Source organism: Hyaena hyaena, unplaced genomic scaffold (genome assembly GCF_003009895.1).
Source record: "Hyaena hyaena isolate Hyena2069 unplaced genomic scaffold, ASM300989v1 scaffold_208, whole genome shotgun sequence".
Taxonomy (NCBI): Eukaryota; Metazoa; Chordata; class Mammalia; order Carnivora; family Hyaenidae; genus Hyaena; species Hyaena hyaena.
The window spans coordinates 1856984-1884909 of record NW_024080839.1 but is presented as its reverse complement, the minus strand read 5'-3'; the positions used below and the strand labels follow the sequence as shown (position 1 = coordinate 1884909).

The 27926-nt window shown below is 46.0% G+C and overlaps 1 protein-coding gene across 1 annotated transcript in view; it reads left to right on the top strand.

Moving 5' to 3' along the window:
- The window catches only part of SPTB (spectrin beta, erythrocytic), a 72846-nt gene that overhangs the window by 2333 nt on the left and 42587 nt on the right, over positions 1–27926 (top strand). Inside the window, exons 2-12 of the mRNA XM_039242145.1 lie at positions 17641–17792; positions 19032–19205; positions 20183–20274; positions 20680–20760; positions 21082–21197; positions 21648–21760; positions 22573–22760; positions 24654–24771; positions 25394–25552; positions 26288–26590; positions 27311–27461. Coding sequence (XP_039098076.1) covers positions 17641–17792; positions 19032–19205; positions 20183–20274; positions 20680–20760; positions 21082–21197; positions 21648–21760; positions 22573–22760; positions 24654–24771; positions 25394–25552; positions 26288–26590; positions 27311–27461 — 1647 coding nt within the window. The remainder of the gene's footprint in view (positions 1–17640; positions 17793–19031; positions 19206–20182; positions 20275–20679; positions 20761–21081; positions 21198–21647; positions 21761–22572; positions 22761–24653; positions 24772–25393; positions 25553–26287; positions 26591–27310; positions 27462–27926) is intronic.

Here is a 27926-nt window from a genome sequence, read left to right as displayed (position 1 = left end):
TGCATAAGCTGTGGGATAAGTGAAAGTTGTGGGAGGGGCCAAAGTAGAGAGGTCAGGTGGACCCATTCTGGTGGGTAGGCAGAGCAGAGAAAGGGCTGTCTGTCTCCCTCAATTTTAACTTCTTGACGTTTTTCTCTTCAGTATTGTCTTTGGGGCTGCCGTGGAAGCCCAGGCAGGGGTCAGCCTTTCCAAAGAGGCTGAGGAAGAAGCACCTCTAGTTCCTATCATTTCTGCATTCTCCATAGCCACTCCCCCATGACTGAGCATATGACGGCAAGGAAGGCATTTGGTCCTGTGTCTCTTACTCTTCCCTCTAATGCTACTACTATGGGAGGACGGTTGAATCAATTTCCTGTCTTATAAAATGGGGACAGTAGTTCTTTCCCAAGGGTCTTGTGAAGATCAAGTAAGATAAAGTTTATGAAAGTTTTTTATTAGTAAGAAAATACTAGGTGAATGTTAGTATTTACAGGAAATCTTACTAATATCTTTCTGTCTCTTCTTTTAACTTCAGACATTCACTATCATTAACTCAGTCATAGTCCCAGTTATCCTGGCCTCTTCAGGGGCCAGTTTCTTCCTTCTTAACACCACCCTCCTTTGTTTCTGAAGGCCAGGGTTGGAAGGAGCCAGGGACCAGAGAAACTCTTGTGTTGCAGCTTTTGGCTTGGTCCCCAGAGACCCAGTGCCCACAGGGATGAAGCCCCATGCTGTGTAGATCTTTATCTTTAAGGCTGCCCAGCCAGGATCCTAGCTGTGTCTCTGCCATCAGCTGAGTGACCTGGAACCTGGAAAGACCAAGAAACCAAAGGATGATGAGGCTGGTTAGATGCCCTTCTGGGTGTGGCAGCTTCTCAGGGTCCTTCTCCACAGAGTGACCTGTGGTTAGAAGTCTTGCAGTTGGTTAACAGGACTCCATTTTTTTTCTGCCTCCTAAGTCAACTTCCTCTCAGCTCCAGAGGAAATACTCCCTATTTTACATTTCAAGTCATTCCCAGCTCTTCCTCCCTGGACTGATATAAACAAACCATCTGGTTATTCTGTGGAAATTGCCACATTGGTATACAAATAACTGACCTCTCTCCAAATGAATCACTGTGGATTTGACATTGTGGGTCAGCCTGACTGAAATGAAGGAGAGGTGGGCAAGAAAGTGCTGCAGAAGGCTCCTGCAAATAGTAGGGAATGGATTTGGCCTCAGCAGTGCCCAGAGAGGAATATTTGCCCAGTAGGTCCCTGGCAGATGTTAGCTCTCAGTGTCAGCCTCTAAACCTGGCAGCACTTGAAGAAGTTAAGTGATGGGTCACCCTGAGGCTTCTTCCTGAACAGGGACCATTCCCTGCTTTGATGACTGCCTCTGGTACCTTCCTACTTTTAGGACTTGCTTTGAAAGATTAGAGGAAGGGGAACAGTTGAAACGCTCAAGTTCTAATTCCTCCAAGAAGTTCCAGCCTTCAGGTTTCAGTAGAAAGGCTTCCAGTGTCTCCTGGAGTCACCCTCATTTTCACTCGCTCCCCCTTTCCTGTCCTCTCCCTTTTCATACGGGGAGCCATTTGGTAAACATTTGTGGCTGTCTGGATGAGGGATGAGGCACTGCAGGCTGCAGGGAATTTACCAGCCAAATGCCTGCCCTCTGTGCTCTCTCTCCTGATCCCAGAAGAGGCCTCTGCCTGCCTGTGTACCTCCTTGCACTTGGCTGTGTACCCCACGATTCAGAGTAGATGTGGCCCAAGTGGCAGAGGAGGAGTGCAACAGAAAGATGCCCCTAAAAGAGAAACCTTGTGCCCTCGCTGAAATGCACTCACGTTGAAATCTGGGCATCCCAAGTGCCACCCACTGCATGACTTCCAGCTCATCAGAGCACAGAGGTATCTGGAAGGTCATGGTACAGACAGCAATGCAAGGCTTCTTAAGATGATCTGTGAGAAGGAGAGGTCTCAACATGTCCTTCATCATCTTCTGTGGCCTATTGAACACAGAGCCATCCTTTTAACATTTTTTTATTTTTTTATGTATATTTTGAGAGAATGAGAGAGTGTGCACATGGATGAGCAGGGGAGGGGGGAGGGAGGGAGGGAGGGAGAGAGAGAGAGAGAATGAGAGAGAATCCCAAGCAGGCTCTACACTATCAGCACAGAGCCCAACACGGGGCTGGATCTCATGGCCTGAGCCAAAATCAGTAGTCTGATGCTCAACTGACTGAGCCACCCAGGCACCCCCAGAGACGCCCTTTTTTCTTTTTTAAACTTTATTTTGCTTTTTTTTAAATTTACAAATAGTTTATTGTCAAGTTGGTTTCCATATAACACCCCGTGCTCATCCCCACAAGTGCCCTCCTCCATGCCCATCTCCCCCCTCCCCCACCACACCCATGAGTCCTCAGTTTGTTCTCAGCATTCAAGAGTCTCTCATGGTTTGCCCCTCTCCCTTCCCCCCACCATTTCCCCCCTTCTCCTCCCCCATGGTCCTCTGTTAAGTTCCTCCTAATCCTCCTATACGTGCAAACATAGGATATTTGTCCTTTTCTGCCTGACTTATTTCGCTAAGCATAACACCCTCAAGGTCCATCCATGTTGCTACATATGGCCAGATTTCATTCTTTCTCATTGCCCTGTAGTATTCCATTGTATAGATAAACCACATCTTCTTGATCCATTCGTCCGTGGATGGACACTTAGGCTCTTTCCATGTTTTAGCTATTGTTGAGAGTGCTGCTATGAACATTGGGGTACATGTGTTCCTATGCATCAGCCTTTCTGTGTCCCTTGGGTAAATTCCTAGCAGTGCTATTGCTGGGTCATAGAGGAGTTCTATTGTTAATTTCCTGAGGAATCTCCACACTGTTTTCCAGAGGGGCTGTACCAGTTTACATTCCCACCAGTGTAGGAGGGTGCTCGTTTCTCCACATCCTCGCCAGCATCTAGAGTTCTCTGATTTGCTGATTTTAGCCACTCTGACTGCAGAGCCGCCCTTTTAAAACAAAGTGCACATGGACCCCTGGGTGGCTCAGTCGGTTAAGCGTCTGACTTCGGCTCAGGTCACGATCTCACGGTTTGTGGGTTCAAGCCCCACGTCAGGCTCTGTGCTGACAGGTCGCTCAGAGCCTGGAACCTGCTTCAGATTCTGTGTCTCCCTCTCTCTATGACCCTCCCCTACTCATGCTGTCTCTCTCTCTCTCTCTCTCTCTCTCTCAAAAATAAATAAAAGATAAAAAAAAAAAAACAAAGTGCACAAATTGTGTAGCCCACTCTGGCTTTGCCTTTAAATCATAATCCAAGTGATATTTCAAACTAGAAATGCCTTTCCTTTCTGCATTCTGTCTTTATAACCTTCTTACTAGATGGAAGATGAGGTCAAGTGGTGAGGTTGGTTGAGGACAATTCAGAGGACACAACAGGGCAGCAGGTGCACAGCAGGCTGTGTCCCTGTGCTCTGAAGCACAGAGTTGCTGCCACTTTGAACCTTGAACATCTTCCAGACCCACTTTGCCCCAGCCCCAAGGTTAAGTTCTGTGGTTGGCAGATGTTCCATCAAAGCCTTAGGACGAGGGGCCCTCAGATCCTGCCACTCCCTGCCCACCCACGTTGGCTCCTTGGAAACTTCAAAGAGAGGGTACTATTGGCTCCTTCCTGACTTTGGTGGCAAAAGGTCATGCTTGACCTCTCTCTGGACCTCTTTCTCCACCTGCACCAGAATGACACTGATTTCCAGGTGCCCCAGTTGCCTGAGAAGGGCTTTGTATCCAGAGGGTGAATGATTTCTTTCAGAGAGCAGGATTTCACCACAGTGTGTGGTGGGCAGGGTGGGGAGGTAGAAGAGTGAGGGTTCAGCAGCTTCTTGGCAGTGTATTAAGTTGACAAGTTCAGATGTAGCTGCTGGAGACCATCAGGTGTTAATGATCTGAATGTCTCTCTTAAGCTACCTGTGAGAACAAAGATGGCATCATTAATGGGGGTTTTTAAATGTTTTCTTCTCCAACTTCATAACGTGGAGTTCTATGTAGAAACCATATATTATGGACATATACTATTCATGGAAATATGTATAATCATCAGCAATCATTTTAGTGTATAGTCAGAAGAAAAAATAATTGGCTCAGCAGCTTTTCCTTGGAGGTCAGCCATTGTGAGTTTCCCCTGCTTTCCTGAGACAGGCCACTGCTCAGATGAAACTGCTAGTTACCTGTGTAGACAAATCCACATGAGAGGCCAGCAGGCCACCTGCTGTGTGGTCCAAGACAGTTCCCCAGCCCAGGACATAACACTTTCTCCCATTGTCCTCTCTCCCCTCTTGATAAAAGCTGTTATTCCTCTCTGAGAACGCTTTGCAGAACCAAGGCTGTTCCCATTCCCTGGGTGACTGCTATCTATCATCATGAAGATGCTTTTCAAATATTAATACACTGAGGTTAATAATAAGACTCTCTCCTCCCCATGCAGTGCAGTCTGAATGAGCCATGGTAATAGCCTCCTCCATCTTTGGGACATTCTTGTGGGCTGTCGGCTTCGTTCCCAAGGGCAGGCTGTGACGCCAGGCCTTACTGTGCTCACAGCTCCCAGAGCAGGCAGCATCCATTTCCCCCTTCTCCAACTGGGTGCTCTCTGCATGCTGTTTGGCTGAAGAGGTGCCAGGAGTGTTGTTTCCAAGCATCTGTAGCAGTTGTTCATTTTCCTTTTTTTGTGTGTCACTGAGAGAGAATGACAAGGAAGCTGGTAGCAGCTGAGTCTCTGGGAGCATTTTGCCTCCAAACCCTTTAGCTTTCATACTCTGGAAACCAGATCAACAGGAGATCTCATTTTACAATCTAGTGAGAAGGAAGTGGATCAAATACTCACATGTGTCTCTGTACATATAGACATATGCACATGTTGACAAATTATGATAAATTCCATGAAGATTTATTGAGAATTATGAGTTTCTAACATAACCTGCAGCCTATAACTCATCCAAGGAGGGATAGGGCTTTTTGGAGTGAGAACTCGGGGGGAAAGGTAGGTGGAGATGGGAGTGGCAGGCAGGAGCCACATCACAGGGACTTACAGCCCATTCGTATCTTCAGGGTCCTGGCGAGAAGCAGCAGGAAACTCAAAAGAGGTAGCTGAGAAATTTTATGAGGAGATTATTTGCAAAGGGGTGGCAAGGTTGAACAGTCAAAGGGTGGGAGCTGTAGCAGGGAGAGCTGTAGGCTTTCAGGACAGGACCTGTGGCCTTCAATAGAGGACCAGAGGGATGGAGCCACTCCCATCGCCATCACAGTACTCTGGCAGGGAAGTGGCATGGTTACATTTGGGTTTTTAAAAATCCCTCTGACTTTAGCGGGGCCAACAGGTTGTGGGGAGCTTATGCAAAAGTCTGGGAAGAGAAGACAGCAGTGTGAACAGCTTGGTGGCCATCGACAGGGAGAAGTGGTCAGTCCACACATTACATTCTTCTGGCCTCCTGTTGCTATCATGGGCTTTCTCAAGTTAGGTGATCTTGGCCAAGTCACTCTTCTGCTCCTCACTTGTAAAACAAGGGGCTCGAGCCAGATGATGCACAAGACCTTTCCACGGCTGGCAGCCTGGGAAGAAGCCTCCTGTTAGAGTAGTGCTGACCATATACTTCTACCCTGAACTGTGGAGCTCTGGTTCCTGGCTTAGAGAAAGGGAATCAATGCTTTTTAGCAAATTAGTAGATTTTCCAGAAATTCTCTCTCCAATAAAGCCTAGGCTGAAATTGAGTCCTGGACCATCTCAACTTCTCGGGCCTTGTGTTCTCAGTGAGTGTAATTTCTCCCTGCAGCCATCACCTGCACACATGACAACGATGCTCGGTGCTTTTTATCCAGATGATCTCACTGACCCTTAACCACTCTGAAGTAAGCAGGGGATAGCTAACACCATGCCACTTTACAGATGAGGGAGGATGCACAGCGGGAAGTGCCAGTAGAGAATCCCAGGGATTTGAAACCATCCTAGTGCTGGGTCGCCTGGGTGGTTCAGTCAGTTCATCGTTCAGCTCAGGTCATGATCTCACAGTTCATGAGTTTGAGCCTTACTTTGAGCTCTCTACTGTCAGCACTGAGCCCACTTCCAATCCTCTGTCTTCCTCTCTGCCTCTCACCTGCTCACATTCTTTCTCTCTCTCAAAAATAAAGAAACTTTAAAAAATCATAATAAAATCACAAAATCATCCCAGTGCAGTTGTGGTTGCAACATCTGGGCTTTCTTGAAAGTCCTTCACACCCGCATTATGTACTCCTTTGCATCCCACCCAAGATACCTCTTTTCATTTTCCTTCTACCACCAGCCTCTTGAGCCCCTTTGATAAAAATCCTGAATTCCTTTTTACTTTTGTCTTACAGCCTCTGAATATTCTCACCTGCTGGGGGCCAGCAGACCCTTGTTCTGTGGTTGTCCAGGTCAGCTCTGGTCGTTTCATTTCCATGGGTCACATGTCAGCTGGGGCCACATCACCTCAAGCAGAGACTTCTGCAGCTGCCTCCAAGCTGGCGCTTTCACCTCTCCTCATCCAGTCCCACTTACCCAGGGCAGTTAGCAAAATTGTCCCCCAACAGGTTTTTAGTGAGGTGCTTCTACACTTAAGAAGTTCCAGGCTTTTCTTTACCTGGAGTGCAGAGTTCAAATTCCCTAGATTGGGGGCGCCCGGGTGGCTTAGTCGGTTAAGCGTCCGACTTTCGCTCAGGTCACGATCTCGCGGTTCGTGGGTTCGAGCCCCGCGTCGGGCTCTGTGCTGACTGCCAGCTCAGAGCCTGGAGCCTGTTTCAGAGTCTGTGACTCCCTCTCTCTCTGACCCTCCCCTGCTCATGCTGTCTCTCTCTCTCCTATAAATTAAAAAAAAAATAAATAAATAAATAAATAAATAAAAAAAAAAAAAAAAAAAAAAAAAAAAAAAAAAAAAAAAAAAAAAAAAAAAAAAAAAAAAAAAAAAAAAAAAAAAAAAAAAAAAAAAAAAAAACAAATTCCCTAGATTGTCCTTCAACCTCTTTGTTCTGGGGAAGTTAACTGCTTTTCACCCTTGCCCCCCAAACTTGCACACCTGTGTGCACACACATACAAATTTGCCAGTTTCTGTCTTGAGGACTTTGAATAAGACCCCCCCCCCTTTTTTCTCTGTCATTCTAAAACGATGATCACCCAGAAACCTCAGATCAATACTTCAAAACACTTTTGTCTTCTTCAAAAACATTTTTTTAATTTAAACTGGTCTATGATAACTTGTTTTCTTTTCCTACTATATATAAAGACCCCATTTTATTAAAATAAAAATTAGAGTGAGGGGCTCTTGGGTGACTCAGTCCATTAAGCATCTGACTTCAGCACAGGTCATGCTCTCATGGTCGGTGAGTTCAAGCCCCACATCGGGCTCTGTGCTGACAGCTCAGAGTCTGGAGCCTGCTTCAGATTCTCTGTCTCCCTCTCTCTCTGCCCCTCCCCTGCTCATGCTCTGTCTCTCTTTCTCTCTCAAAAGTAAACAAACATTAAAAAAATAGGGTGAACACTTTTATATCTTTAAATATTTTTGTTACACAAAATATAGTATAGAGAAGATTAGAAAAATAGATAAAGAGAAAACTGGGGACATTGTTAATAACCCCTATAGATATTTTAAAGCCTATAAATATGACTGTGTGCATATATGTGTAAATATTAAAATATGATCTATAATACTACAATCTTAGAATTTTTGCCACTGAGCACTATACTGTGAATATCTTCTCATGTCAGTAAACATGTAGATTATCATTTTCATGGTTGTATAGTATTCCTTCATATTAATATGCCCCAGTCTAGTTAACTAGCATCTTAGTGTTCTACTCTGCTCACTTTTAAAGTCAGTCTTATGGGCTCTTTGCTTGCCTTTGCAGACCTGTAGTAAGCATCCTAAAGTTCTCACTTAGAATCAACCCTAGTTAGGTATTAAATCTTATATGTGAGGAATCCTGTTTTAGCTGTTCACAGTGCTAGTGATGAAAGCTGGTTGTTTGAAAGAAAAGTTCCTCTCCAAACTAAACTACAAGGTAGAATTTGTGCCACCAACATCATTTATGATGTGTTCCTGAGGGTTTGCCCCTACGTGAGGTTTTATGGGATTAGCATCTATATCTTCAATGTTGTCACAAGTTCATGGTAGTTAAAGCATCACTCATTCAGGTTCCTTAAGCTCTTGCTTCCTGACGTGAGAAGTAGAGAAATCCCAAGCTGTAAACCTATAAAGCATTAAAGGATTGGTTCAGACCCAGGCCAGTGGTCCATGGGCCTCCCATGGTGCCTTTTCTCCCTCTTGTCTTTCTGCCCAGCAGCTTTACCTATACCTTAGGGCTAGGTTCTGGCAAAAATGCAGGCTTCCTCAAAAAAAACAAAACAAAACAAAACAAAAACCAGAAAAACCCACCTTTTTAAACTTTTCATCAGTCATTTATTCCTCAGGATTTATGAGCTTCATATACTATTTTTCTTCATGACATTTGTTTCTTATTATCAAAGTAATACATGTTCATTGCAGAAATTTTGGAAACTACAGATAAGCAAAAAGAAAGTCACCCAGTCTTACCACTGAGCACAACATCCAACTTAAGCTTTTGTTTTTAAATGGATATAGCTCTTCAAGACTGGGGTCATATTATGCATGTTATTTTCCTTAAAATGTATTATATAATATCCTTTCCTGCCATCAAAAGGTCTTCTACAACCTCATTAATATCTTCATAAATGTAGCAAAATTATCATATAATCCCCTGTTTTGAATATTTAGGTTGCTATTCTCTATTCTTTTTTTTTTTTTCTTAATTTATTTTTAAGAAATCTCTATACCCAACATCGGGCTCTAACTCACAACCCTGAGATTGAAAGTCGCATTCTCCACCAACCAAGCCAGCCAGGCACCCTGCTATTCTGTATGCTTGACAGCAGATTTTTTAACAGACAAAAGAGGGAGAGATATGAAGCACTCAAGGAATTTTATAGTAAGCTAGGGCAGATATAGATGAATGGGCCTAGAATTGGGTGATTGAGGTTCCAAGATAAGCTATTTCAACTTTACTGTTTGACTTAAGAACAGCCAATGTGTAATAGCGTTTTATTTTTAAAATGGCCCCACTGGGGAGTTTTGATAACAAACTTCCCCAGTGCCCATGATGTCAGGAAGTGAAGCAGGAAGTAGGTGAGGCCAATGGCAGGTGTGCTGTCGCCAAGGGAGGAGGGAAGCAGAAGGAGGAGCCAAGAAGAAGCTTGGAGAAGATAGAACACAAGAAAGAAAGGGAAAGAGCCTTGACCCCAAGGGGAGAGGCCTGTGCTTTAAAACACCTGTGGAGGATAGTCAGAGGGCAAGACCTGGGAGATTAGCTACATGGTGGTCAGGAATGCAGCGTGAGATGACCCCCCCCCCCCACAGGACGCCCGGACCTCCCTCCTGGGCTCTGTTCTCAGGGGATGTAGGACATGTTCCTCACCTCATAAACCTCCTCCCTCTCTCCCTTTCATCTCTCTTGTGGCTCAGGTGGTTGACCATGCTTGTGATTTTTGTTTGGTAAAAAATCCCCGAAGCAGGACACACAAGGGAACCAGGCTATCTTGGAGAGAGGAGGAGAAAAAAGCAGCTTAATGTTTTCTTTAGAAAAAGAAAAATATACTTCTGTATTGAGTAAATAATATATACATCCAGTGGATAAAACTCAAAAGATGTATAAAAGGGCAAAAAAGGTTTTATTCCCATTTTGGTCCTTCAGATACCTAGTTGTTTTCCCATAATTAGTGTTATCAGTTTCCCATGCATCTTTCCAGGCATATTTTATGCATATATTAGCAAACAGTCTATATTCTTTTTCCCAGCCTTTTTTCTTTTTCAGTATACATTGCTCTATGTGTTTTCCCCCACCCAAGGTATATTGAAGATTGTTTTATATTAATACATAAACAAGCTCATTTTTTATGGCAATTAAGCAGCCTATCATGGACATACAATTTTAATTTAACTAGTTCCCTATTGGTAAACATTTTCATTGTTTCCAGTCTTTCACCATTTTAAAAAAATACAGTAAATAACCTGATACATAGATTAATTCCCAAATATATGTTTGTCTGTAAAATAGAGTCCTAGAAGTGGAATTACTGGGCTCAAAAATGTGAGTATATATAATTTGATCAGTCTTGTCAAATTGCCTTGTATACCTTCTCTAGCAACATATGAATGTTTTTTTCCCCACACCCTTAACCAAACACCATATTTTATCAGACTTTTTGATCTGTGCCCACCTGGTAAATGAAGCACAGTGTCTTGATGTACTTTCATTGTATTTTTTGGCTTTTAGTATGAAGATTTTCAAACATACAAAAAAATAGAGATAAAAGTATAATGAATCCTCATATAGACTTAACTACTGTTAATTTTTTATTATCATATTTGCTTGTCTATTTGAGGGTTTGAAGTATTTTTTTTAATGTTTTATTTATTTCTAGGAGAGAGAGAGAGAGACACAGCGTGAGCAGGGGAGGGTCAGAGAGAGAGGGAGTCACAGACTGAAACAGGCTCCAGACTCTGAGCTGGCAGTCAGCACAGAGCCCGACGCGGGGCTCGAACCCATGAACCGCGAGATCATGACCTAAGTGAAAGTCAGACGTTTAACTGACTAAGCCACCCAGGCGCCCTGGGTTTGAAGTATTTTTAAAGTAAATTGAAGATTGCCATGACACTTTACCCTAATACTTTAGTATGTACCTCCGAAAAACAAGAACATTTCCCACCTTATCCATAATACCACTATTACACCTAGCTTTACCCCTAGCTTACAGCTATGTGCTGGCAAAAATGTAGACTTAATAAAATTAAGATCAACTCTAATATAATCTAAACCCACTTAATATTCAAATTTTCCCAGTTGTCAAAAATGTCTCATATAATTAATCTGTTCAAACTAATTAAGGACCATTTATTAAATTTCGTGTATATGTTTATACTTTAATTTGTACTTCTATGAATGGCCTGGACAATTTTCTACACATCAAAGAGAACTTTACAGTTTTTTTCTATTAACTTTTTGTTCACAAAATATGTCCATTTTGCTATTAGATTGTCAGTCTTTTCACTCATTAATTTGTATATGTTCTTTATATCCTAAGGGAATTAGCCCTTTGAAAGATGTGAGTTACAAATATCTTTTGTCATTTGTGTGACTTTGCTTTATAGTATTCTAACCCACACAAGTTTTTTTTTACTTTAATTCATAGAAGTAGAGGTTATGACTTTTTTTTTTTAAAGTAGTTTAACTTTCAATCTTTTATTTTCTGCTTTTTGAATTCTGTATCCTATTTAGGAGGACTTTTTCTATACCAGCATCATTAAAAGCAAAAACAAAAGAGTTCAACCGTGAATGGTTTTGGTATTTTTATGGTGTCATTTTTACCTTTTCAGTTTTTATCTAAATGAAATTCTCCTGAAGTGTGAAGTATAAATATAAGTTAATTTTTCCTGGATGGCGTCTAATTTTGTCCATACCCTTTACCCAATAATCCTTCTTTCCCCTTTATATTTGAAACACCACCTTTATCAGATATCAAATGCCTATCTGTGCTTGGGACTACTTCTGTTCCATCGATGTGTCTATTCATATGCTAGTAGCTCACAGTTTTGTCCTTGTACCTTTAGTGTACTTTATTATCTGAGAGAAAAAACACCTGGGAAGGTCTGTTACTCTTCTTTTTGGAATTTTCCCAGCTAGTTTGTTTTTCCAATGAATTTTCTCATAGCATCTCAAGTTTCCCCCAAATTTAAGTTATAGAATTTAAATACATTTAAAATAATATTCAGTATATAGATGATTTTTGACTAAACCGACATCTTTATGATACTGAATTTTCCTATTCAAGATTTGTATGTGCCTTTCCACTTGTTCAAATCCTTTGTATACCTCAGGAGACTTTTAAAAAGGTGTTCTTGGGGAACTTGGGTGGCTCAGTCAGTTAAGCTTCCAACTTCGGCTCAGGTCATGATCTCACAGTTCTTGAGTTCGAGCCCCACATCAGGATCTGTGCTGACAGCGAGGATCCCGCTTTGGATCCTCTATCTCCCTCTCTCTGCCCCTTGTCCGCTTGTACTCTCTCTCTCAAAAATAAATAAATAAGCATTTAAAAAAATGGAATACATATTGTGAATCCCTTTAAAAATATATAAAGGTGTTACACTGAGATACCACCTCACGCCAGTCAGAGTGGCTAAAATGAGCAAATCAGAGAACTCTAGATGCTGGCGAGGATGTGGAGAAACGGGCACCCTCCTGCACTGTTGGTGGGAATATAAACTGGTACAGCCCCTCTGGAAAACAGTGTGGAGGTTCCTCAGGAAACTAACAATAGAACTCCCTTATGACCCAGCAATAGCACTGCTAGGAATTTACCCAAGGGATACAGAAATGCTGAGGCATAGGAGCACATGTACCCCAATGTTCACAGCAGCACTCTCAACAATAGCTAAAACATGGAAAGAGCCTAAGTGTCCATCAACAGATGAATGGATCAAGAAGATGTGGTTTATCTATACCATGGAATACTACATGGCAATGAGAAACCATGAAATCTGGCCATGTGTAGCAACATGGATGGACCTTGAGGGTGTTATGCTGAGCGAAATAAGTCAGGCAGAGAAGGACAAATACCATATGTTTGCACGTATAGGAGGATTAGGAGGAACTTGACGGAGGAACAAGGGGGAGACGAAGGGCGGAAATGGTGGGGGAAAGGGAGAGAGGCAAACCATGAGAGACTCTTGAATGCTGACAAAAACTGAGGACTGATGGAGGGGGGGGGGGGGGGGGAGGGGCATGAAGGAGGGCACTTTGGGGATGAGCACTGAGTGTTATGTAGAAACTAATTTGACAATAAACTATTTGTAAAAAAAAATATATATATATATATATATATATATATAAAGGTGTTTATGTAGATTTTCACACTTCTTTTTAAGCTGAAACACTTTTATTGTTATCATTATCATCGTCATCATTGAGGGCTTTATAAACTAGTGACTCAGGAATCAAGCTTTCCATGCCTTCAGTGGTTTCTTTTGCTTTTAGGATTAAATCTAAACTTCTTAGCCTTTCCTTCTGGACTTCCCATATTCAGTTTAAAACCTTTTTTCCACACATTTTCTTCTTCTTTTTTTTTAAATATTTATTTTTGAGAGAGAGAGCGCACGAGTGAGCACAACAGGGGAGAGGCAGGGAGCTGGAGGGTGCGGGACAGAGGATCCGAAATGGGCTCTGTGCTGACAGAAGAGAGCCCAATGTGGGGCTCAAACTCACGAGCCATGAGATCATGACCTGAGCCAAAGTCGGACACTTAACCGACTGAACCACCCGGGCACCCCTCACACGTTTGTTTGTTTGTTTTCCCTCACCTGTAGCTACTCAGCAGCCCCTGAACAAGCTCCATCCTTCCATGTCTCTCTGAGAACATCTCTCTTCCCTGACTCCCCTCCTCCTCTGCCTGTCCAAAGAGGTTTTCTTTATGAGAAACTCCCCTCGACTACTCCAGTTAGAAATGACTTCTCTTCCTTTTGGCCCATGGCCATTTACTATACGTGTTATAGTATATCTGGTAATTAATTCAGTGTCCCCTTGTGACAGCTTTTGTATGTTTATTTTAAAATGAGCTGTCCTTAGAAGTCTGGATGGCTCAGTTGGTTAAGCACCTGACTTTAGTTCAGGTCATGATCTCGCAGTTAGTGAGTTTGAGCCCTGTGTCGGGCTCCGTGCTGACAGCTCAGAGCCTGGAGCCTGCTTTGGATTCTGTGCCTCCCTCTCTCTCTCTGGCCCTCCTCGACTTGCATTCTGTCTCTCTCTCAAAAATAAACATTAAAAAAAATTAAATGAACTGTCCTTTATCTCTTGTGTGGCTGCAAAATTAACTGCTTGTGGGTTCTTGTTTTCTCAACTGGATTATAAGGCCTTTGGGGAGAGTGAGTCTGCCTTGTGCTCCCACAGCACCAAGGACAAGACCCTGCACATAATAGTTGTAGTAGTGATGGGGCACCTGGGTGGCTCAGTCAGTTAATCACCTGGCTTTGTTTGGCTCAGGTCATGATCTTGCAGTTAGTGAGTTTGAGCCCCACGTCGGGCTCTGTGCTGACAGCTCAGAGCCTGGAGCCTATTTCAGATTCTGTGTCTCCCTCTCTCTCTGTTCCTCTCCCACTGGCGCTCTGTCTCTCTGTCTCTCTCTCTCTCTCATAAGTGAATAAAGATTTAAAAAATAATTAAAAAATAGTAGTAGTAGTGATGATAACAGTGATGGTACCATTTAGGCTAGCTTTCTGTGTGCCAGGTACTATAAACTCACTTATTAGCAGATAACTATTTGAGCCTAAGTTTTGTGGGTCTATTGACCTCAAACCAAACCTTGGAAAGGAAGTGTAAATGAAAGTTCACCGGGTCACAATATTCAGACACATGTTCTAGCCAGCTGGTCAGAGAAAGTGAGTTTTCTAGGGGAAGTCCTAAACTGTAGGAAGGACTGAGGATTGGCCGCATCCTGGGAAGGAAAGGGAGAGGAAGACCAGGCAGGAATGGAGAGGCCCTAAGCTTGAGGGCAGCAAAGGCACAAGGGTTCTCTGAGGCTCTGGTGGCTTTGAGTCAGACCATGCTGGTGCACTTGCTTCCTTTCCTGGACTGGAAGGATTAGGGGTCTACAAATGAGGTCTGGCCCCTAGCTAGCCCTTTCTGAGGACTCCTTTACACAGAGGGCCCCTGCAAGATGGCCCATGTCCCCTGGGGATGGCAGGCTCAATGCATGGCCACTGCCCCAGCCTGTCCACACCACCGGGGTTCCCAGCCCAGCTGTCCCTGGGCCACCTGCCTCTCCTGAACTTGGAAGGCTCCTGATGGGGCGCTTGGGTCATGATGGGAATGAATTTGCTGAGCACGGCGATGTGGAGCAGCCAGAGCAAAACAGCTAATGGAAATTAATCTCCACCCCTGGGCCTTCTCTCTCCTTATGGTCATCATTAGCCTCTCAGAATCCCTCCCATGTCTCAACACTGCAGAGTGTTTCAGGGTGCTGGCAATTCTGGGCACTTTCACCCCAACCTTCAAGTAAAAGGCACCCAAGAAGCTGCCTGCCTGAGTTCTAAACCTAGGGCTCTAACATTTTGGGGTCTACAAGACTTCATTTTTGTGTTGAAAACTGGGGAGAGCTAAGGGTGTTAGGATACATCTCTTCCAATGTATGTGCCAGGCCGGCAGCTGAGAATTAAATCCCATGTCCCCAGCTAGAAGCACTTCCTTGCCTTCGCCAAGCACAGATAAATGGGTCTCGGTACCCATGTAATGAAATTTTGAGATTCTTAAAAACAGGAAAAGGAGAAAGGAAGAAAGGACTTTAGTTTTTTGACACACTTATCTCTAAAGGGGCTAAAAATTTCAGCCCCTTGGTGAAAGCTCCATGATCAGTTAGAAGGGCTAGCCCCTTAAAGAACAGCTCTGGTTTAGAGGTGCCTGGGTGGCTCAGTCAGTTAAGTGTGTGACTTTGGGTCAGGTCATGATCTCATGGGTTTGTGAGTTCGAGCCCTGCATCAGGCTCTGTGCTGACAGTTCAGAGCCTGGAGCCTGCTTCGGACTCTGTATCTCCTTCTCTCTCTGCCCTTCCCCTTCTTGTGTTCTCTCTCTGTCTCTCAAACATGAATAAACATTAGAAATTTTTAAAAAAACAGTTCTGGTTTCTAGAGAAGGCATCATGGGGTCATGGCTGGTTCTGTTGAACCCAAACATGCCCCAGAATAAATGCAATTGCTTCTCATCCAGTATATCATTGAAACTTTAGTAACATTTTACTGAATGGTCCTTGAAATCAGGGAGGTGGTTAATTTTGCTGCCAACAAAAGAGTAAGGAGGGTTTTTCCCCCTGAAACTTTGCCCAGAGGCTCAGTATGAATGGATGCCATTTTAATTTATTTATCTGAGACTCATAGAGTCAGTAGTAGTATTTTTCCTCTTCATGGAAAGTCTTATTTAGATGGCTGCCATTGAATTCCTTATATAGGACTCCAGAGCCCATCTTATTTATAACAGAGTATGTCTGCTTCAAGGAAGGGGCTGTCTTTCCTGTCCTTGATTCTGCATCTCCCCCCAGCGCCTGGCACCTAGCGGTTGGTGCAGTAAGCATTGGCTGGATGAATGAATAAGTGAATAATGTGTCTGAGTTCCTCACACTAAAATAGCAGTGCAATAGGAAGGCATTTGAGCCTCAGGAACCGCCAAAATTATACCCTTGAGGCCATGCTGGCGGGGCTTCTCTTTTTGTTGTTGTTAAATTAGATATTTAATAATTTAAAAAGCCAGCGCTTCCATGGTTTGGGCTCAGTCGAGGGGACATTGAGCCTGCCCCCAGGGGCTGACATCGCTCCTGGCTAGGCTGCTCTGAGTCTGCCCAGGCTCTGCCCAACACCCCCACACCCTCCCCAGTGTTCCTCCATGGGAGGAGGCCTGGCCTGCTCTTGCACCAAAACACCTGAAGCCTGTGGTCACCAATTGTTCACTAGGACCAACAATGTCTCTTTTCTGTTTCTCTTTTCTGCCACTCTTCTATCTTCCACTCCTCCCCCATTCTTTGTGCTATCCCAGCTTCTGCCCTCTCTTCAGCATCTTGTTCAAGTCTCCCAGCCCTAACTGGGCAGGTTACTAGCATCTGTTTTACAGAGGTGCCAAGAGCTACCTCTCCTGAACTAGAGCAGCCTGGGCGAGAAGCCTGGTCAGAGCTGATGCTGATTTAGAGCAGGGATGTCTGTCAGCTTCTCAGGCCGGAAGATGGGGAACCTATGCCTGCCATGCTGGGGGTGAGATGTAGCATAATACAATGGACAGCCCCCAGCCCAAGCCTTCTGTGTGCCTATCTCAACTTGCCTTGCTCACCATTCTTCTCTGCCTACCAAGGTAGGCAGTTGGTTTTACTTTTATGTATTATCAGGCCTAGCATGAGCCTACCACCAACAGGAGCTAAATAAATGTGTACAGTACAGCTCCGAAACACCTACCGTGTAGCAGGCTCTAGGCCTTGGGGATACAGAAGTGAACCAGACAGACAGACTTCACTTACAGGAGAGACAGGCTTTCAACTCCTATGAATGTGAAGCGAGACCTCAATGAGAAATGTATATGCAGGGGTCAGGGCACACAAGAGGAACCCTAACCCAGGTGAGAGGTTGGCAAAAGCTTTCTGGACAAATAGTTCAGTGGAGTGGGTGGGGTGGAGTGAAAGGGCCAGAGAGACCATTCTAGACAGAGGGAATGTTTGTTGGATGGGTAGATGGGTGAACCTGGCATTGAAATCTGAGCTTGCTGATATAAAGGGACAGAGTATTCTGCCAGGCTCAGGAAAATAGGTGGCTGAATTAGGCACGCCTAGCCACTGGGCATAGAATGTGGTAGTAGAAGTTATTGCTTCATTGCCCCAGTCACAGCCCATGGACCCATGTTGCCCAAAGGGTATGCCCTGATCACCAGTGTTCCTAGGAAAGAGATAGAATGGATACCTCAGCCTCCTTTACCAGTGATCAGGGGACCCTGGGATTAAGAGAAATCCCTTCAGTCCTGTGTCACATTGCACATTGACACTGCCAACTGGGGGCACCTCACTCAAGATTCTTCTCCCCACTCAGATGAGCGGGAAGTGGTTCAGAAGAAGACCTTCACAAAATGGGTGAACTCAAACCTGGCTCGAGTGCCCTGCCGCATCACTGACCTCTACAAGGACCTGCGGGATGGGCGGATGCTCATCAAGCTCCTGGAGGTGCTCTCTGGAGAGATGCTGGTAAAGCCCCTTTCTGTGTTGTGTCCCCTTTCCCTGCCCCCTGTGGCTGGTTCTATGTCCCTCTTCAGGAAAGACCTGGTCTGTAGGTATCTCCAGTTCTCATGGCCTTCCAAAGTTTCTCCTTATTCTTTTGGGAGGTTTAATTGCTTACTGGTGTGAGACGTCCATGAGGCTTCCTGAGGTCACTGACCTCTACCCAAAATGCATTGTCTAATGGTCACTCCAGCCTCTTCATGCTTCTCCCAGAAGCCATGCAGAACTCTTGACTTTCTCGACTGGGGTCTGGGCATCTGCAGCTGACCTGCAGTGGACCCACCATCAGCCGCCTCATGTAGGCTAAGACGGATTATTACCCAGTCGGAGAAATTTGCATCCTTCCTGGAACCTGGAGGAAGGCATGGAAGATATTTCCCTGTGTGTTCTATCACTCTTACAAGTGGAAATCTGTTACAGGTCCTCTCAGTTGTAACCCACCTGGCAGTAATGTTGTCTCTGAGGGAGAACCAGATGAAGGTTCATGTTGTGCTCAGTGACTTCCATTATGACCTTGGGCCTATCAGTCAGGACCTTCTTTGCCTTGTTACCCCGTCATGGATAAAATACCTCTGCCTGATAAAGCACTAAGATCCTTGGGGTTTGGATGAAAAGGTACCACATTCTTCTGTTGCCTTTTCAACTCCAGGCTGCTGGCTTTTACACTGTATTGAAAGCCCACTAGAAAGAATTACCCCTGGGAACCCTTCACAAGATGTGGCTACTCCCAGTGGTGGTCCCCTTATGTTTTGGCTGGGGCCATTCAGGAATGGGGAAGGAGGAGACTGGGTGGTGGAATAGTCCCTGTTATATCAATCACCAAACAGAAAGCCACTCTTAATCACCAACCAACAATAAGTAGTTCTTAGAAATGTGCCTGGCACATAGTAGGTACTCAATTAACTATTGTTGTGTTACTGCTCTTGAAAGTCACTTATTACTTACTCAGAAGGCTTTGTTCAGACCCTGGAACTGTACTGACACAGCTCAGTTGCAGAGCTCTGGGTGCTCAAGGAAGGGGGGGAACCTCTGAAATTTGCTGAAAGGATGGGGTTGAAAAGTGGCAAGCAGTGAGCATGAGAGTTAGAGTTTGGCCAGGAGGGTGGAGGATGGATGCTGACAGCAGGAGCTGGTCTAGGCTGCAGCCACCTCTGGGGGGTGGCCGTGAGGTCCCTTCATGCCCATGGGGCCAATGCTATCCTTCAGCCAAAGCCCACGAAAGGAAAGATGCGTATCCACTGCCTGGAGAATGTGGACAAGGCCTTGCAGTTCCTCAAGGAGCAGCGTGTGCACCTGGAAAACATGGGCTCCCATGACATCGTGGATGGCAACCACCGCCTGGTCCTGGGCCTCATCTGGACCATCATCCTTCGCTTCCAGGTGGGTTCCTGGGGGGCAGAGGGAGTAGAGGGAGCCTTAATGGGCCAGATAGGGCTGAGGAATCTTATAAAATGGTGAATGAAGCCTGAGTATGCACATTCTGGGAGGCTAGAAACCTGTCCGGTGGGACAATCCTCTGCTTGCCTGGTCACTGAAGCTCAAGGTGAGCTGTGAGTCAACAGTGTAGTCTCCTGAGGGAGAAGATAGAAATTAGTAGCTGGGCAGAGATCTGGCTGGATCTGCTTTTGTCCCCTCCCCACAACGTGTGTAACTTTTAGGTTTTTCTTGAATAGTTTGATTCAGAAGTTGCAAAAACAATACAAAAGATCTATTTTATGTTTTTCTATCAGAAACCTTTCTCTTCCCACCCTGAAATTCAAGGTTTGCTATCCGTAAGGAAGTTGAGAAAGTGCAACGGAAGGAAAGCAGGGCCTTCCACGTGCTAGCTTGGGGACAGAAAGAATCTAATCCTGAGGGCAGAGAAGGCAGGGAGGAAGAAGATAGCACACAATTCCCAGACTGAAGATCTCATCCGAGGGGTCTTGAGTATCCCACTTCACTCTCTGTGGGTGTGTACAGTTAAGCAGTAGTAACAGCAGAATTGGGGAGAATGAAAAGGTAAGAGGAGCTACTAATCAAAATACAGTAACTTTCAATATTCATGTTGTTCCTTGCAGGGCAGTGTTCCTCAGAGGAGCATTTGGGGCTTCTTGTTTATTCTCAGTACCCCATTAGTCATCAGGTTAGAGCGGTCTCCTCTGACGTGAGGAAGCCATCCCTGTCCTGTTGCAGCTGGCTAAGGCAGAGAAACAGGCCACTGGGACCCACGGCCTTCAGCTGTGGTATTGCCGCTGGGCTGGCAATGCAGATGGGTGGCTAAGAAGGAAGAAAGAGGGAGGGAGCTTCCCAGGGAGAGAAGGACAGCACAGAGCCAGATGCAAATCTAATTCGTCCCTCTCTTGTTCCTGCACCCCTAGATTCAGGACATTGTTGTCCAAACAATGGAAGGTCGTGAGACACGCTCGGCCAAGGATGCATTGCTATTATGGTGTCAGATGAAGACAGCAGGGTATGCCCTGGGAACCAGTTCACTACTACATTCCCCATCATGCCCCTGCTTCCCCCAAGTACTGCCATACCCAAGGAATACTCATATCATCACCCAGAACTATAGCAGCTTTGGCGTAACTGATGCAAAATGTATCCTGACCCGATTCTCAGAGGCCTGGAATTCAGGATTCCTATCCAACATGGCCTGGGCCAGACTCTGGGGTCTGTTGGGTGTGTGAGTCTCTTGGGCCCACCTTATAAAGGAGCCTCTTCTTGTGGCTTAGCTGCTGTCTTTTGTTGAAGGGGATCAAGAAGGGATTAATACATTTCTCTCTTGTGTATTGGTCCCTCGGTTTAGACACGTTTTGGGATCCCCCCTCCAAAGAATCTATTTCTTAGGTCTTAATGTTTCTCTTGGATGCAGCTATCCCCAAGTCAATGTCACCAACTTCACCTCCAGCTGGAAGGATGGCCTGGCCTTTAACGCCCTGATACACAAGCACCGGTAAGAGGGAGGGGAGGGCTGTGGGAATGAGGCAGAATGCCTGGGCTGTTTGGATACATTCTACTCAATGTGTAGGTTCCTTTCAAGCTCCCCAGGAATGTTCTCTCCATTTTGGGCCTTCTCTCACCCTCAACATCCCTGCCTCCCTGACATTCCAGTCACACCCACTGCCCCCTCCCCTCATGCTAGTGTTCACAGCTGGCCCCCTCCTGCTCCTGTCTCCTTTCACTTCTGTCCAGCATCCTTGCTTTGTGCTGGGGCTGTCCTGTTGGCAGGGGATGCTGTGGCTACCCCCTTTTAGCAGCCTGGCCTTGTCCCCAGGCCTGACCTGATCGACTTTGATAAGCTGAAGGACTCCAATGCGCGACACAACCTCGAGCACGCATTTGATGTGGCTGAGCGTCAGCTGGGCATCATCCCACTCCTTGACCCCGAAGGTGAGCTACACCTGCTGCAGCCCTTCGCTGCGGTGATAGGAGCCAGTGCTCATGCCGGAGGGAGCCCCAGACGGGCAGGGCACCTGGAGGAGGCTAGGCCTGGTGCTGGGCCAGGCGTGGACACAGCAAGGGGACAGTAGCTGGACCAGGGCTCTGCTCCGGGCCTGCTCTTCAGATCCAAGGTGGTTCCCCACATTCACCTGGCCCAACTGGGGGCCCACTTGTAGTCTTTGGGTCTTTCTTTTTACTTCTTTCATCATTTGTGGTCCAAATATGGATTTGATCCTCTTGCTAAAATCACAAACTCGTGTTCTTTCATTCTCACCCCTCTGGTTGTCACTTGGGGGCTGTAGTTGAATTTTATGCTGGAGAAACAGGGAGATAAGCCCTCTGAGCCTGGCATTCCCAGTTTCCAGTTGGGTCCTGAAAGCAAACCCTTTCTCCTTGCAGATGTCTTCACGGAAAACCCTGATGAGAAATCCATTATTACCTATGTGGTGGCATTTTACCACTACTTCTCCAAGATGAAGGTGCTGGCAGTGGAGGGCAAGCGTGTTGGCAAGGTACAAAGCTGTTTCATAACCAGAGTGTCCCCTGTTTCCTTGTTTTTCATACTGAGATGCTCCTTTTCCACCCTGAGATCTTTGTATCTGGGTCCTGGCTACAGTGGGGGGTTACAGATCACTCCCCACCAACTTCCTCTGAAGCCAAGCATTGCCAGGTTAATGGCTCCCAAGCTGAATTCCACAGCAAGTTGGTGGTCTGTCCTGAATGATGTCCTAGCCTGCAGTTCTGAGCCCATCTTCCACCAGCACACCTACATCTCATGAACATTTCCTCAGGAACACGATGGGCTTTTAATTATTGGTTTATAGTGGTTCTGGGCCTATTAGCTCCTGTAGTATATTCGGATCCCATCACACAATGCAGACCCTCATGCCCCAGATTCCTTTCCCCTGCTGGTCCACAGCTCCCCAGGGACAGAGACCACTTCTCATTCTTCCTTATGTGTCTGGCGTTTAGCAAAGACAGTGCCTCTAGAAATCATGGATTCCTAATAATGCATTTTAAAATAAACAATAACTTGGCCCTTCTGATGGCTGCTGTCCTGGCACAGCAAGTTTTACTAATTTTTTATAGAGTTAGGGTAGAGGTGGAGCTGTCCCTGAGCCCTAGCCGAGCTGGCTTCCTACTAATGTTGACAGTCCACTTCCAGTCCATTCCTCCTGCCTTAGTGCTGTGGGCTCGACGAACAAACCCAACATGGAAAACTCCAGTGCTAGAGAGGAGGGCCACCTTCATTGTGGTCACCATTGGTGGCCTCATTGGTATCATAGCTCTTCTGATAAGGATAAGTAATAAAGTGATTCCCTAGGTAATTGACCATGCCATTGAGACCGAGAAGATGATTGAAAAGTACAGTGGGCTGGCCTCTGACCTGCTTACCTGGATTGAGCAGACCATCACTGTCCTGAACAGCCGCAAGTTTGCCAACTCCCTGACAGGCGTCCAGCAACAACTCCAGGCCTTCAGCACCTACCGTACCGTGGAGAAGCCACCCAAGTAAGGGCCTTGGCACTTGGAGGATGGGCATCAGTGGCTAAGAAACTGACTGCCAAAGGTAGAGCCAGTCTCTGGGCTTTGAGAAGTATATCCACAAGGGATTTATTAGAAGCTAGAGAGTTTCAAATCTGTCATCTACTTCAGCCCACCCTGCCTCCCTGCTCCTAAGCTGTCAGCCTGTAGAAAATGGGCACTGATGAGTAACCCTCAACTCATAGCCAAAGAAAGTACCTTCCCAGATCCCTGAAGGGGAGCAGGAGTGAAATCTCAGGCTTCTTAGTCTCTTCAAAGAACCTGTGCTGGAAAGTTCCTCTCTCCTCTGTACACTGAGTTGTGCATTTGCTATCTGGTAATGACCTCTATATTCTCAGCCCCAGAGCTCTCTCTGTGGGGTCTTGTTGATCATCAGGTACATCTTGTTTCTCTCCCGTCTGTCACTCCTCATCAAAAGAGCATTTATCGGGGCGCCTGGGTGGCTTAGTCGGTTAAGCATCCGACTTTTGCTTGGGTCATGATCTCACGGTTCGTGGGTTCAAGCCCCGTGTTGGGCTCTGTGCTGATTGCCAGCTCGGAGCCTGGAGCCTGTTTCAGTCTGTGAATCCCTCTCTCTCTGACCCTCCCCTGCTCACGCTGTCTCTCTCTCTCTCCTAGAAATAAATAAAAAACATTAAAAAAAAAACATTTAAAAAAAACAAACAAACAAAAGAGCATTTATCCTGCCTCTTGGGACCTCTGCTTCACCCCAGTGTGTGCAGAGCCTGTGCATGTGTGCACATACATATGCGCAAATGCAGCCATACATGCACATACAGACACACCCATAAAAACATGTGTGCAGGTACACACAGACACAGGGCATTCCAGCTCACCTGCTGTTGGCTTTCCAGCTCTTCTGAAACAGATTTCTAGCTCACTGGATGTACCTTCTGTCTTGTTCCTCCCCCTCGCGCCCTACACTCTTCATTCATGACTCTCAAACAGAAAGTTGAGACGTGGAGTCTAGAATGTACTATAAGCATCTGGTTTCTGGCCTGACACTAATCTACTTTTAAAGTCCTAAAACCAATACAGATAACACCCCCTGTGCATCTACCAGGTGGTGTACCACAGGGGTGCTGTCTCTTGGCTGAGCAGATGGTGCTCTGGGCTACAGCCCTCTTGAAGTGACTGAGTGGTCAGCTCTGTCAGGCTGGGGACCTTGTTTACAAGCATCTTCGACTGCTACATGAAGGATGCAGAAGTCGGTAGATACTTGTGTACATGCAGAAATGTGGAAGTACCCATTTACCTTGAGCTTAGACCCTGGGTTCCAGACATTCGCCCTGCTGCCAGTTCTCATCTCCTACACCTATTATCCTCCTGGAACCCAGTCTTTCCTCCCCACTCAGATGCACCTGGCCTTTAGGACTTGTCCAGGGGGCATTTCATTAGTACTCAAGTGAAAGTAGCTCTCAGTACAATATGTTCTTTCATGGATAATGGGGCTTCTAAGGTTTATTTGGCTCACTCAATAAAAAGCTGACTAAAGAGGTAGTCGAAGCCTTCATCATTTGCAGATCAAGGAAGAGCTTTTTTGTGTCAACTGGTAAAACTTGGGGTCTGTAGGAATTACTAGAATACTCCAGTTAGCCATTCCCCTGTAGAAGCAAATGCTGTGGTGGCTGTTGTGTTTTTTCTGGTTTGTATTATAAAGACTCAACACTGAGCAGATCACGGTTGGTGAGTATAATAGATTTTTTAACAGGTAAGTAAACCTATAAATCCTCTTTACTTTTTGTTTTTAAGGAAAATATGCTTTGCTATCCAAGCTCCAAGATGCCATTGTTCCATTTTGACTTCAGCAAAAAATACGGGACCTTGCCATTAATCTTCCTACCTCTGTTTTCTCAACAGGTTTCAGGAGAAGGGTAATCTTGAAGTCCTACTTTTTACCATCCAGTCCCGGATGAGAGCCAACAATCAAAAAGTGTATACACCTCACGATGGGAAACTAGTATCTGATATCAACCGGGTATAGCAGTGTTTTCCATTATCCATTGTCAGTGGGTTGACTGAGTTTCTGATGAGGGCACAGGGAATGGTTACTGGACAGGATTAAACCAAGCCACTTTCTGTAGTGTTATGAACTACACATGCTGGCTGTTTGGAAATGGTCTCTGAACTTAGTTCTGAGAGGTCCAGCTCCACTCACTGTCCATTAATTCAGACCCCTGTTCAGATGCCCAGAGTCCATTCTTGGAGCCAGTTTTATAGCTTAGTCTCTATAGAACTTTGAGTTTCTCTGACTATGGAATGAATATTAACTAATTAGAAGGGAAATGCTTTCTGATATTTCAGAGGTTTGGAAGCTTAGCACCACTTGGACATCCTAACAGAATGAAAGTAGCCATTTAGTCAGTGAGAATTTATTGAGCACCCACAGAGACAAGTAATATTATACTAGACCAAGAGTCTAAGGCAGGTTTAGGGGAAGAGGGAGCTGGGAGTCAGGACCAGTGCTCCCCAAATCTTTGGTAGCCAAAAGATTGACTGAACTTTAACCTAGGATCTGCCTAGATTCTTGAAATCACTCAGCGTTGGGTGGAAGAGACAGAACCCTCAAACCTAGGTGTTCCCCTATGTCCCCCACACAGGCCTGGGAAAGCCTGGAGGAAGCTGAGTACCGGCGGGAGCTGGCCCTGAGGGAAGAGCTCATTCGGCAGGAGAAGCTGGAACAGTTGGCCCGGCGCTTTGACCGAAAGGCCGCCATGAGAGAGACGTGGCTCAATGAAAACCAGCGCCTTGTGGCTCAGGTAGCGGGGGACACACCGTGAGTGGCAGGAGGCAGAAGCTTTCTATAGTCCCCCCAGCAGTGAGCTGGGCTGGAGCCCGAGCTGGCCTCTCAGTGGCAATGGGATAAACCTCTCCACAGGCCTTGCAGCCCTGCTCTCCATGACTGGGTAAACCAGGATTCACATTTGAGGAAGAACACTCCATGGACTCTGGCCTCTAGGATCATATCCTATTTCACTAGCTAAAAATTGACCCCAGGGCTGATTCTCCATAAGAGCAACTGTTCCTTCCCATTTAGAGCCTGAACTCAAATGTGGTCCAGGAAGGGGAAAGCCAGCATTCTGAGAGAACTGGAGTGTGTGTGTGTACCCTAGATGGCATGGGGGTGAGCCATCTGTTTACAGCTGTGTGGCTTCCAAGTGAGAAGCAGCCACTTCCTGCCCAGAATGGGCAAGTCCATTCAAGGCAGGGTGGTGAATGCCAGCAGACTACAAAAGGGCTCGGTCAGTCACTTACACATACCCACGAGTATGGTACAGTGAATAAAACTATGGGCTTCTTTTAAAGGTACTTGTAAGACATTTAGTCTTTGGAACTTGGCTCTGATAAGATAGACAGAGAGACATCAGAACGCACTCCCTGGAATGGGCTTTCCCATCCAGCAGTTGTTCTGAAGGGACCCGCCATTTCTGTGTGCTTGGGGACTGGCCAAGGGGAGCCTGACTGAGCTGCCTGCTTTCCTCCTCACGGGACAGGACAACTTTGGGTATGACCTGGCCGCCGTGGAGGCTGCCAAGAAGAAGCATGAGGCCATTGAGACGGACACAGCTGCTTACGAGGAGCGGGTGAAGGCCCTGGAGGACCTGGCCCAGGAGCTAGAGAAGGAGAATTACCATGACCAGAAGCGTATCACTGCCCGCAAGGACAACATCCTGCGTCTGTGGAACTATCTGCAGGAGCTGCTGCGGTCCCGGCGCCAGAGACTCGAGACAACCCTGGCCCTGCAGAAGCTCTTCCAGGACATGCTGCACAGCATCGACTGGATGGATGAGATCAAGGTGGGCCCCAGAGGCTGCCCATCCCCGCCTGCCCCGCCCCCCCCAGCACTACCTCAGCACTGGCCCTGCAGTTATCTGTGCTTCCTTAGATGCCTCCCAGCCAAGCACATCCCTGGGCCAAAATGGAGAAACTGAGGCAGTACAGTGTCTGGCTGCGTCCACTTATCAACTGCTTGGCTCCCTCTGCTCCAGACAGGTCACCAACCCAGGTCCACTGTATCTCGGGTGATCAAAACATCTTGGTTTTATGGTAGCACAGGTACCAACCTACAGGACCTAGAAGTGATAGACATGAATCAGGAGCTTGGAGAATCCAGCTCCAAGTAATTACAGTTTGAGTTTGGTGAGAATCCAGACTTCTCAGCATAGGAGAAACTAAAAAGTCTGAATCTCCTCTCCCTCCACTGCAGTGGGTCTTGCTGAGGATGTACATCAGACTGATCATGGAGCTTTCTAAAAATACACATGCCCAGGCCCCAAACCTTGAGATAGATGCAGGAGATCGAGTGTGGGGCTTGAGCTTCTGAAAAACGTTTCATGCATGATTCTGAACGGCACTCGCACTAGGAAGTCCTGCTCTATAGCTTTCATGCTGAGCAGCAAGCATTTTCTAGCTGCATCTGACTCCATGGACATTTCCTTTGAAGGGGTCTCTTCTTCCAGAAGGTATGTATCTTCACCTCTCCTTGTCCCCTCTACCCGGTCTGTCCTCTTTGCCAGGCCCACCTCTTGTCTGCCGAGTTTGGGAAGCACTTATTGGAGGTTGAGGACTTGCTACAGAAGCACAAGTTGATGGAGGCTGACATCGCCATCCAAGGGGACAAAGTGAAGGCCATCACTGCAGCCACCCTGCAGTTCACTGAGGGGAAAGGTGAGACTACAGATGTCTCCCTGTTGAGATTTCTGAAGCCAGAGCCCCATGCCCTGGCCCAGCATTCTGGCACCTCAGCTTGGATAAATCCTCCAGCTTTAGAATTCTGCTTCTTTCATCAACTAATGTGCAAAAAGAGAAGCTTGAAGGAGAGCAAACTTCTCCAAAGAGCAGGCAACTGCTTCAGTAATCTAGAATCAGAAGGTGTTCCTAAGTACCAATAGGGCATCATCTGCCTTCCATTCACTCTGGTAGTTCAAGATATGGCAGAGACAATTTAGAATTCTAGCTTTGGGTCTTAAAGACCCTGCTGCCTCCTTGAAGAATCATCCTGAAATCTGTGTCTGGGCCTTTTAAAAAATAATTTCATATTACGCATTTCTACCAAGAGCTGACCCACCTTATTCCTGAAGTATTAATGGGAACTAATTATAAAGAACTTGCCCTGTCCTCTGAGCAGCTGGG